Source organism: Megascapheus bottae, chromosome 19 (assembly GCF_031878675.1).
Source record: "Megascapheus bottae isolate mThoBot1 chromosome 19, mThoBot2.hap1, whole genome shotgun sequence".
In the NCBI taxonomy this organism is placed as follows: domain Eukaryota; kingdom Metazoa; phylum Chordata; class Mammalia; order Rodentia; family Geomyidae; genus Megascapheus; species Megascapheus bottae.
Window position 1 is genome coordinate 39,900,092 of NC_143527.1, and position 12,564 is coordinate 39,912,655.

At 36.5% G+C, this 12,564-nt stretch overlaps 1 protein-coding gene across 1 annotated transcript in view; it reads right to left on the reverse strand.

The window, feature by feature from the left end:
- Myom1 (myomesin 1) overlaps window positions 1-12,564 on the reverse strand; it is a 125,352-nt gene that overhangs the window by 95,507 nt on the left and 17,281 nt on the right. Inside the window, exons 3-5 of the mRNA XM_090353387.1 lie at window positions 5,665-5,805; window positions 4,284-4,533; window positions 3,540-3,697 (exon numbers count right to left, since the gene is read on the reverse strand). Coding sequence (XP_090209513.1) covers window positions 3,540-3,697; window positions 4,284-4,533; window positions 5,665-5,805 — 549 coding nt within the window. The remainder of the gene's footprint in view (window positions 1-3,539; window positions 3,698-4,283; window positions 4,534-5,664; window positions 5,806-12,564) is intronic.

Sequence of the window (12,564 nt, forward strand, 5' to 3'; positions counted from 1 at the left end):
AACACTGGCATACAATGAAACTAGAGAGGAATGTAGCAAAGAAGTAAAACTAACACCTTTTCCCACAATGAATGCATCAGAACATACTGGAAATGCCAATCATTTGTGACAATGTATAAATGCAAATTTAGAACATGTTATGCTACATTTTAAACAAAAAAATCCAAAAAGTTCTGGAAAGGAATAAATATCACTATGTTTAAAACTTTAGGGGTAAGGAAAGTGGGGAAACAAGATGATTGAGAGGAGATGGGAGAGGGAAATGGGGACAAAAATATGAGAAGGGATATCAATGTATGAGAAGTAATGCACCTACCTAAGGAACAAAAGGCGCATGGTATCCTTAATATGTGGCTATTAAATCCAAAGAGTACAAGAGTGAGGACTCAATAACTGCATACCCAAAGCTATGGACATGGTAATGGAAATATAAACGTAACTATATAGACATAAAAACCTATGACTCTATAGACATAATGTTTTATTTCTTAAATTAATATGTTTCTATGACATACAAACCCTTAGCCTAATTTTGATTGATTTCTAAATACTAAGTCCCAGTGATTGTAAGTAGAGATTCCCTCCTTGAACACTTGTTTGTTAAACTTGTCATTTAAAATATGATATAAAAATCAACATTAATAAATTCTTTAAAAATAAAAGAAGTAATGCACTTAACATATTGAATTTCACCAGTCATGGGACAGCTGCTTAGAATTCAGTCCTAAATCCTGAATAAATAGATATTATCCTCTTCAAAAACCAGTTATCTGAGAGAAAGAGAGACTTATCCCATTAGGTAAAGTTTTAGAATAAAGTAGATAAATAGATAAATAAATAGGCAGGCAGGCAACAGACAGAGTGATAGAATCCTAAATCCTTATGTTGCAAAATGATAATAATTTATAAATAGTTTTTGCTAGTTCTTTTAGGTACAGTCTATTTTCCTATTAATATTAATAGTAGTAAATTAAATTTAACTATGTGTAAATATTCCTAATCTTATAAATAGACTCAATGCACATGATTCTATGAGAGAATTAATAAACTACTTAATTTGTAAAATAGAAGAGTTTTACCATTATCTACTTTTCCTAGGATATACTTCTTATGCTATTGTGTTCTTAGGTTTTGAAATTTTTAACATGACAAATTTTTCTGTTTATTGTATAATGTGCTTGGGGTCAAAGTAAAGAAGTCCAAACACAGTTTGTCTAATGTTAAAGGCTAGATCTGAAAACATGGTATGGAAGATTGCCTGTTTCTCACTAATCCGCACATTGCTCCAATGAGTTTTCCTGCCTTTCCTGAGGGTGACAATAAAGATTTCCATTGAAAATTTAATCCAGGCTTAGTCTGAAACCTATATTAAAGCTGTCATTTAATTAATTCATTTTCTGGTCCCAGGGCTGAACTCAGAGCCTTGAGCTTTCATGTTCATTGCTAGCACTTTACCACTTGAGCCACTGGTCCACTTTTTGCTTTTGGGTGATTAATTGGAAATAAGGGTCTCATGGACTTTCCTACTCAGGCTGGCTTCGAACAACAATCCTCAGACCTCATCTTCCTGGGTAGCTAAGATTACAGATGTGAGCCACCAGAACCACTGGTGGAAAAATCCAAATAATTCTCTCTTAAAAGAGAATCTCTTCTACTCTATTTCATATAATTTATTTTTTGATTAGGTAATATATTTGAGTACTTAGAAAATATGAAGAACCAGAAAATGGCATAGTCTCCTTCCTGGAAACTGTCTCCTTCTATCCATCTCTTCCTTAAGAGTCAATTGCTCTTTCTTAAGTTCTCACATATTTTTTAATTATATAACTTAAAAAAACAAATGCTTTTCCTTACCAGCTTAACCAATAGATTATTATACAAGTTATACAGCATAGTCTATTGAATGTTCAAATTTGTTTTTTCTGGCACATACATCTGCATTGACAAAGCTCCCCTCCAGGATGGCTCATGACAGTTACAACAGCAGTCTCTGCAACTCACTTTTCTATTGGGCTCAACACATAAACAGGCCTCCTTCTGCTTTTGGAATGAATTGGGCATAGGCCAGTGCACTGCTCCTGGCCTGCATGGGTGGTTTCTGCTTCTGCCATCCAGCATGCTCCAGATAATGTTTTGGTTTCACTGACTAAATAGACTTAGTCCATAACCGTGGGACTGGCAGAATCTCACATGTTCCATTTCATGTTAGTGTTATTTATTAGACTTCAGGGATTCTCATGACCTAACAGCGTCCAGTGGAAACTTGGAGCCTTAATGTTTTTGGAAAGGGTTTTGAAGGAGCCAAGTCCCAAGCATAGCATGCCTTTGAAGGATATGGCTCTGAGTTTAACTGCTGTGCATAGTGGCAACATGATAGTAGTGTGACATTACATAAAGTAATATCACATACTTCCTCCTTTTATTCTCCTTTTGTTTGAGATTCTCAATATTTCTTTCCTACTTGTACTTAGTATCAGACCCAGGAAACTGCCTTTGGGTATCACAAAGGCAGAAATGCCAGGAAAGTAATCACCAACAGCCTTGGTTCTCTGTTCTTTGAGGGGGAAAACACTTATTGAAGAGTGCGTGTACTAACCAGTGTTGCAAAGCAAATCAGAGCTCCAGCTAATGCTCTATAGAAAAGCTTCCAAATGTGGCTTTATCTGGAAGTGAATGAGACTAAAGCGTCAGCCCCTTCCCAGCATGAGACTCTTAACAAATATAAAATTAGGTCTATCCTGTCCTAATCTTATATTTGTTTCACAAAGAGTGTCACCGTAGTGTGGAAGCTTCATGACCTCAAACATGGATCTGATCCTGCTTATTGCCATAACTAAATGTCAGTTATGTATATATTGATAAAAAAAAAATCTTAGGTTATTCAGGTACAAATTTTCACAGAACATTAACTATTTTCTTAGTTGTCCTCTGGTTCTGTTTTAGTATTTATTTTTCAGTGTGCTTTGTAAGGTGAGACTTTTTGTGAAGGGCTTGGGCCTGTCCTTTTTAGGAGAACTTATGGTAAAGAGAAAACCCGAATGACTGGAACTTTGCACAGGCTTGAGGGAATCAGACCCTCTAAGCACTGAAGTGCTTTTCACCCTTTAGTTTTCAGTGCTTTTCACCCTTTAGTTTTCAAACTGAAGAACTCCCAAAAGATTTTATAGTTCAGAGTGTGTGTGTGTGTGTGTGTGTGTGTGTGTGTGTGTGTGTGTGTGTGTGTTATCAGTCCTGGGCTTAAACTGAGGAGCCTGGGGCCTGGGTGCTGTTCTTGAGCTATTTTATTCAAATCTGGTGCTCACTTGAGCCACAGCTCCACTTTGGGCTTATTTTGGGTAGTTAATTAGAGATAAGAGTCTCATGGACTTTCCTGCCTGAACTGGTTTCAAACAATGATCCTCTCAGATCTTGGCCTTCAGAATAGCTAGGATTATAGGCATGAGCCACTGGCACCAGGCTGTCCATTATATTTTTAATTAGAGGTGACCTTAACTTTTTGCAACCATTTCTATTATTTAGTTTTCATAAAGAAGACCTACCATGTGAGTCGAGGCTCTGGCCAACCTGCTACAGAGCAGTGTATTTTTGCATTCTCTTTTTCCCAAACTGTGTGTGAGCGGGGTTTAATGATAAACTCAGGAGCATGCAGAAGATGGTCCTCATTCAGTTTTCCATGATATGTCTGTGTTTCTTCTAACTGAAAAAGCAAACAGGTTATCAAAATACTAGTAAATCAAAGTCATTTTTGGTGCTAAAATAGTATATAAATGCTAAACTTTTCATTTTTCCACTCAGAAGTTTATTTTTGCATTTAGATAAATAGATTCCACATCCTGATTTTTAAAACAGATGTAGCTGGGGATAAGATAAATGTGGGCTGGGATGATGAAAGGATGGAAGGGGTGACAGTGGTCAAGATACATTGTACACACAGACACGTTAAAATGAAATCCCATTGTACAAGTATTTTGAAAAGAAGTATTTTGAAAAACAGATGTTGTTATTTAACACTTAACATTCTAAGCTTGAGCAATATTCATACGAAGTATTTCCTAAAGCTTTAGCAAATATGTATTTTTAAGATCTGAAATGACATCGAGTTTAAAATTAAGTCTTCTTTTCTTATGCTTCCACATTCAGAAGCCTTTCCCTTCATTTTCATTAGCCTTGTCTCCCTATAAGACCACCTATTGCTTCATTTGAAATAAATTCATCTATATACACACACAATTTGTTACATGCATCTCCACTTTTGAAAGCAGCTTTGAATGATCTTTTCTTACTGTTTTTCTCAGTGACAGCTGTTCTGCCTTTTCTCGAATTGCAACTTTCCTTGACTTCTTTTCAAAAGTTTCCTCCTGTTGAAGGGTGGATTTGGCTTGCGTGGAGACCTTGGACTGTTTGGATGTTGTGGATTGTTTGGAGGTCATACGTCCTTCCTCACTAGTGAGAAGATTCCTCTGGGCTATGTAAGCAGCAGCTTCTTTAATTCTTTCTTCTTCTGTATCTGTAATTCCACTGACATGCACTTGACTAAAACACAAAAGAAGTAAAATGTGGATATTGTGAATGGCAGCAATAAAATTGTCCAACTTGACAAAACTTAAGGTGTCAGACCTCAGACCCTGTGTCCTATGCCCAAAGAAAACCTGCTATTAAACAACAGCAACAACAACAGTCCCAAACCTTGACAAATTATATGCTAGTTCTTTGTGTTAAGGAAATGTTTTTCCCCTGGTAATAATAATGGATGAAATAATAACTATTGTGGTTTTGGACTTTTGTTCACAAACATTTTCTCATTTCTGCCACATACTAAAATATGACCCAGGAATTCTGACTTTGCTTTTCTAAGAAATTATACTATTTGACTTCTACCACAGTTCAGTTAAGTCAAAGTTCAACAAAATAAACACCAGAAAATGGAGCTTGAAAGGCACCAAGGGGAGAAAGACAGACAAATAAAGAGGAGAAGTAGGAGAGAATACAATCAAGAATTCATTATATACACTATGAAATTAAAAATATTGAGGGGAGTGGTAGGCTGGGAGAGATGAGTGAGAATGTTAAATGAGGTGACATTGATCAAGATGCACTGTATTCTTAAACTGCTTTGCTAAATGGCAACTCTTTTGTACAACTCCTTAAAGAACTAGGGGGAAAAACCACTCCTATTTCAGATATATTTTAACAAAGGCTCACATTAATCACATGCTGTAAAGGGTTTCAGAGTGACATTTTCACATGTATATCCAATGTACTTTCATCATATGCATGTTCTATTTCCCTCTCCCCCTTTCCTCTTCCACGTTCCTAATAATCCTCTTTTACTTTCCATTTTTACAGTTCTGGAGCTTTCTTTTTACTTTCTCTGAATTGACTATACATAGCATTCAGCCATGGACATCCACAGCTTGAGTTCCCATTTCTACTATTCACACAAGTAGCATTCCATCTGAATCATTCTTTGCCAGTATCCTGTATAATAGCAAAAATATCTGAGCAGGAAAGTTTTCTTTTTAGCAGTGATTATATTCTCACTGTAGAATTCAAGCTTCCTGAGACCTTTCCCAGCTACTATATAATGAGTTCAATAAATGTTTGCTGCTCTTTTTTTATTCCCCACTTCTATTAATCATAGGCAGGAAGAGAAAGGACACACACCGTCCGGAGAATATAGGCACCATGTAGTCACTTGCTAGATTTTCTTTCTCCTCTCCAGACAGAAGGCTGTGCTTGGCTCTCTTTGTTTTAGGGCTCAACTTGGATGAGTAATCCTCCAACAGCAGACTGGAATCTGTAAGTCTGAAATAAGATCTCTAACATTAGACAACAATTAAAAGTGCATTTAAAATATTGGCAAAAATATAATGAATGATTGTTGTCCTTAATGTACTATGTTGTCTCTCATCTCCTTTGCTGTCCCTTGGTTATCTCATATTGGTATAGTATCTCACTTTGTTATCTGATATATTGAACTTATTTGTATTTGGATATTTGAAATTTGATAGGGAAGGGGGAAAACCAAGACGGGTGGGGGTGTGGGGGGGGAGGGAAACGGGTACCAAGACATGTGAAAGGGTATCAATGTATGTGAATTAATGCACCTTCTATCTGGCAAATATCATGTAACCCATTTACTAATTACAATAAAAAATAAAATTAAAAAAAATAGATAAAATAGTCTGATAAAAAAATATATTGGCAAAAGAAAGGTTTAATTTGGGAAAGTTTTCCCCAAGTCTTCCATCTCTAATATTATTATTACTTCTTAGTTTTAGAACTAAAGTAGAGTTAGAAAGATCTCAGCTTTCTTGTTTGTTTGTTTTTCCCCCATTTATCTATCTTTGGGAGGGTAACAAATGGAGGGACAGAGAATGAGCAAATGTAGCAGTGGTATCCACTAGACACTATGTTGAAAATGAACTATGCAACTTATGAGTGAGGAAGATGGGAAAACTGGTAGAGAACAAAGGAAAAAGTGACATTGTTAAAAAAGAAATGAATCCATGGGCTGGGAGTTTGGCCTACGGGTAGAGTGCTTACCTAGCATGCATGAAGACCTGGGTTCGATTCCTCGGTACCACATACATAGACAAAGCCAGAAGTGGTGCTATGGCTCAAGTGGTAGAGCTTTAGCCTTGAGAAAACCCAAAGACAGTGCTCAGGTCCTGAGTTCAAGGCCCAGGACTGGCAAAAAAAAGAAAGAAATTATCTCACTGCCTGATTTATGTAACTGTACCCCTCTGTGCATTACCTTTATAATAAAAAAATTAAAAGGAATGATCTTAAATGCATAAATGCCTTCTTTTTTTATAAATGCCTCTATATAGACACAAAATCAATAATTGCATAGATATAACAATTTCATGTTTTTCTCCCTCAAAGTTTCAAGAAATGTTTTCGTGTTTCCAAATACCCTTTTTAGCTGCTAGTATCTGAAATGTAGGTAATTTATTACAATTATTTTTATAACATTTTGTATTTAAATCTTCCTTCTCCTCCTCCTCCTCTTCCTCTTCTTCCTTCTACTTTTTGGTGCTAGTGCTGCTGGGGTTTAAACTCAGTTCCTAAGAATTGTCTCTGAACGTTGTTCCCTTCAAGGATAGTGCTCTACTACTTGAGCCACAGCTCTACTTCTGGCTTTCTTGGGGAGTGGGGTGATTAATTGGAGATAAGAGTCACATGGACTTTTCTTTCTGTGCTGGCTTTTCATTGTGACCCTCAGATCTCAGCCTCCTGAATAGCTAGGAGTGAGCCACTAGCACCCCGGTAGCATCCAAATACTTTTGAAGAATTGTTTGAAATACATACTTTTATGGGCAGGGATCCGAAGTGATTCTGATGCATTCCTAATTTCCCACTTCAGTACTGACAGTAATCAGACTCCAGCATTTGCAGGAACCACTGAGCCCATCAAATAACAGAATTCTTTTTTAAAAAATTATGATTTGAACACATTGTGGTGAATGATTCAGAATTGCAGGGATGTCATGGAGAATCCTTCGGTCTGTTTTGTGGGTTTATGCACATGGATGCACATGTACAATGGGATGGGGTTTATATTCTAATAAGCATCTTGTTAGGGAATAAAAAATGAGAGCAGAAATTGGGAAGACTGACAAAATGAATAGCACAGTGTTGCTTACATAGCTCTTACGTCAAATGAAAGATACTTTTATGCAAACATAAATTTGACATAAACTAAGCAGTACGTGGACTCGAGGCCTTCGTACAGACAGTCATGAAGATGCTAATAGGAGTCTGTTTTGGAGCTTTCTGACCTACATTTGTAGGTAAAACTGTTTTCTGAAGGAAAATTATTATATTTAAAAAGCTCTTCATTGGGAAAATGCCTGGAGGGAAGGTGAAATGTGTGAGTCCTGTGACATGAGAAAAGGGAAGCTTCAGGAAAGTCAAGCTGCAGTTGAAATAAACCAATCAAATCACAATCATTACTTACTCTTCAAAAACTTTTGGAAAAAGTGGAGACATTGCCTATATCAAAAGCAGAACCCAAGGGGAAGGAGGTGGAGAATGTGATCAACTGGGTGAAATTGGTTGGACTACGATGTCAGCACATAAGGAGATATGACAAGGAACCCCACCATATAACTAATATAAGGGGGAGCAGAGCACATGCAATCAAATCACCATTTCTTACCACCTCACTCCAGTCAGAATGGCCATTATCAAGAAAAGAGATGACAACAATAACAATGCTGATGAGGATGCAGGTGAAAGAAGCTTCATACACAGTGATGGGAACACAAATTAATGTAGCCAGTATGAAAATCAGTATGAAAAATTAAGAATAGGATCAGCATATGATCCAGCCATACTACTCATAGTATGTATCAAGGAATAGAAGGCATATCTGGCAAATATCATGTAATTCTTCTATTAATTACAATAAAAAATTGGAAAAAAAAGGAATAGAAGGCAATATACATCAGAGACCCTGCACACTTAGGGTTTTGGTAGCATTATTCACAAGTATGGAATACTACAGGCAAGTAGTAAATCAGTCTGGATGCTTAACAACCAATAATTGAGTAAAGAAAAGGTACTGCCAATATAAAATGGATTATTATTTTGAATTAAAGAACTAAATTATGCCATTGGTAGGGAAATAAAATTTAGCTGATAAGATTTTTAAAGAAAATAAAAGCAAAACACAAGCCAGGAATAAACATAACTTAAAAGGGATAGATAATGTAAAAAGACAAGCAGTACAACACAAAATTATAAGGGTCTCAAGGATTTCTAAAGGACACAGGGACTGCAGTCCCTGTACGTCCAGGGTGGACTTTTATCCTCTGGCACAGTCACATGGACTGGCAAGCTACCTCTCCTTCTATACCAGTACAGGAAGAGCACGAAGCTCCTTTCTATCATCAGCATTAACTGAAAGGTTAGGACCTTGAAGGTAAGCTTGTGGATTGGTTACCAATTGGAAGCCAGAGCGAAATGTGTTCCTGGCTGGTTGTTTTGGACAACAGCAAAATGTCTATACACCCAGCAGGTCACAAAGTACAGGCTGTGCTTATACAAGACTAAGGTTAAGGTGCTATTTTCCTTCACTCCTTTATCCCATTACCATGCAAAACAAAACTAACTGTGACTAGAGGTACTTTGTTGCTTTCCTATTTGGAGAGCAATTCAATTTTCTTGTGTCTATTTTTTTTTTTGCTTTTGCTGCATGCTTTTTACTTTCATTCTTGTGTCTTACAGTCATATTCTCATAAACTAAATTTTCAAACTCATTGTATAAACTAATTTTGGTGACATCAAAATCATTATGATTTATCATTCTTTATACTGCATTGCTCCTTTATTCTGTTTTTTTCTTTTTCGTTTAAGATAAATCAAAATGATATATTTATTAAACCAAACATGTGCAGAAAGTTATCATCTCATTTTCACAGCTGAAGCAGAGCAGCTGCCTTTTTTACTAGCTAAATTTTATACTAAAGATTTATGGCACCATCATTAGCTTCCACTCCATATTTTATCCTGAGAAAGACTTCATAAAGGAGCCAGGAGTTTGGCCTAGTGATAGAGTGCTTGCCTACCATGCATGAAGACCCGGGTTCCATTCCTTGGTACCACATACATAGAAAAGCCAGAAGTGGTACTGTGGCTCAAGTGGTAGTACTCTAGCCTTGAGAAAGCCCAAGGGCAGTGCTCAGGCCCTGAGTTAAAGCCCAGGACTGGCAAATGAAGACTTCATAAAATGTATTATGATGGTATGTATTATACAATACTAGAAAGGAATACAAGACATCCATCTTTGTTCTTATTCTTAAAGTTTCTCTAGACTTCATGGTGTGTGTGTGTGTGTGTGTGTGTGTGTGTGTGTGTGTGTGTGTGCGTGTGCGTGTGTGTGTGTGTGTGTGTGTGTTAGGATTACAGGTGTGCATCATGCCCAACATTATTTTTATTTCTTACATTTATTAGGGATTGAACCTAGCCTCATGCTTGCTAAACTGGCACTTAACTACTTGAGCCATGCTTCCAGTCCTTTTCTGTTTGGTTATTTTCAAGGTCTGGTCTCACTTTATCCCTGGGCCAGTCTTGGCTTTGATTCTTCTAACTAGGGTGACACTCTCCATCCAGCTGCTTCATCTAGCCATTGCTTAAGATGGAGTCTTGTGAACTTTCTTTTTGCCTGGGCTGGCCTAATACTGCCACCCTTCTATCTCTACCTCCAAAGTAACTAGTATTATACGCTAGGACACCATGCCCAGTAACCTTTTGGTTTCTAATAAAAGTGCAGATATCAAAACACCATGTGAATTGCTTATGGAGATAACACTAAATTACAGAGACACAAATCTTTAAAGAGCTATAACACAATGTGTCATTTGAAGAAAAGTCATTAGTAGTCTGTTTTGTCATGCTCTGTGAACACTGAAGATAAGCATTTCACACTTAAATTTTTTAAAGTTGATATACTTTAGGAATTCTCTGAACCTAAAACAAAACTAAGGAAGGACTTATTAACCTCTGGGATTTTAGTTGCATGTAAATTTGAAACAAATTTCATTTCCTAGTGTATTCTAAACTTGGTATATATGAATCTATGAAGGTCTTTTAGCTATTAAAATAGCATTTAAGCTGGGCACTGGTGGCTCACCCCTGTAATCCTAGCTACACAGGAGTCTGATATCTCCGGATCCTGGTTTAAAACCAGACTGGGCAGGAAAATTTGTGAGACTCTTACTCTCCAATTAATCACAAGAAAACTTAAAGTGGCACTGTGGTTCAAAGCTGTAGAGCACTGGCCTTACATCGGAAGGGGTAACAATGTTCAAGAAGTAATGTACACACTACCTGATAAATGTAACTGCAACCCCTCTGTATATCACCCCAACAATAAAACTTTAAAAACGTGGTAGAGAACTGGACTTCAGTAAAGGAGCTTGAATTCAAGCCCCATGACTGGCAAAAATTAAAAATGAATGAATGAATAAATAAATAAAGCCCAAAAAAGCATTTAGTATTCTTTAGGCACTCAACTTAAATCCTGAAACTTTCTGAATTTCAGTTGATCAAAGCAATGAAATTAAGTCATGGATAAGGATTGACTGATGGGTGTACCCATGAATCTCTCTACCGTTATGGCTAGCAATACCAGAGAGGAAAGACATAATCAAGGTTCAGAAAGCACTGTCTGGAATTACAGGAAGTTAGACACAGACTTCCATCTTACTGAAACACTGAGAGTATCAGAGCACACCTTTCTGTGTGTATGATTTTATAATAATTCTTGATAGGAAAACCAAGAATAAAACTATTTATAGAATCCCACAGCCAACAAAGAAGTCAAGGATACTTGTTACAACAGGCCACTCATTTTACAGATGTAGAAACCAAAGCCATGAGAATCTTTATTACTGAACTGTGTTCACACTGCAAGTTGGTAGCAGAATGTGGATTAGCACCTATCTCTTCTTGATTTTTCAGGTTAGTGTTCTTCCCATTGTACCATGAGTCTCAACTAGTAAAAAAATAAAACTATCACATACGTTTGATATATGCATATGGTCTCGATTAAAAAGCATTCCATTGTTAGGCAAATTTTGAAGTTCAAATTCGATTTAAAAGAAAAGATTAAAAAAAAAAGAAATAAAGTTCTAGTATTTCTTCCTGCCTCTCTTAGTTTGTCTTTTTGGACTTCCTATAATGACTTTGATGTTGTCACTACTTAATTTTGATATTTGTTTCCTCCCAGTCCACAAAAAATAAAACATGAAAATGCATTAAACTTAACATAAAATCTAGTCTCTCAGAGTTACATTTAGAATTATCATATAATTTGGGGAAATAGTCATAGGTTCCCAATGAATGAGTATTTTCATACCTACATTAACTATGAATCTGCATTAATGACTATAATACTTACGAAGACATTATATATTTCAGAAAATAGTGCACTATGGCCATTGTCTTTGCTACCTCTGCTTCCAAATTCAGGTTCACTCATCCTTACATATTCATGGATTTTCTGCATTGTTGGTTTCCCTATTTGGCTTTCCCACTACCTATGCTTGGCATTGTTTGATAAAAGCTTATTTAATGAAGTGGAGTCAAGTTTCATCCTGTAATGATACTGGCTCAGTGAGTCTCAGCATTGTTTTCACATCAGAATCAGCTGAAGAGGTATTTAAAGCAGACAAGATTCCCCGTATGATGGAATGGGTACGTTACCCATTCTTCTCTTCATAAGACAATGATAAAATGGGACACTCTGTCAAAACCATGATTAGGAGCCACACATGGTGGCACATGCCTGTTATCCTAACATTTGGGTGTAGAGGTAAGAAGATCTCAAATTTAAGGCCAGCCTTAGCTAAATGAGAAGATCTCAAACTTAAAGCCAGCCACATTGAGCCACCTAGTGAGACAAAATCAAAAATAAAGAATAAAACAAACACAACACAAAACAAGAACCTCAAAAAATGCTAAAAAAAATCACTCAAAAGCATACACCACACCAGTAAGGGGTTATTAATTTTCTAAAAAGACTGAACTTATGTATGAGCAGTAGGGTTTTATGGA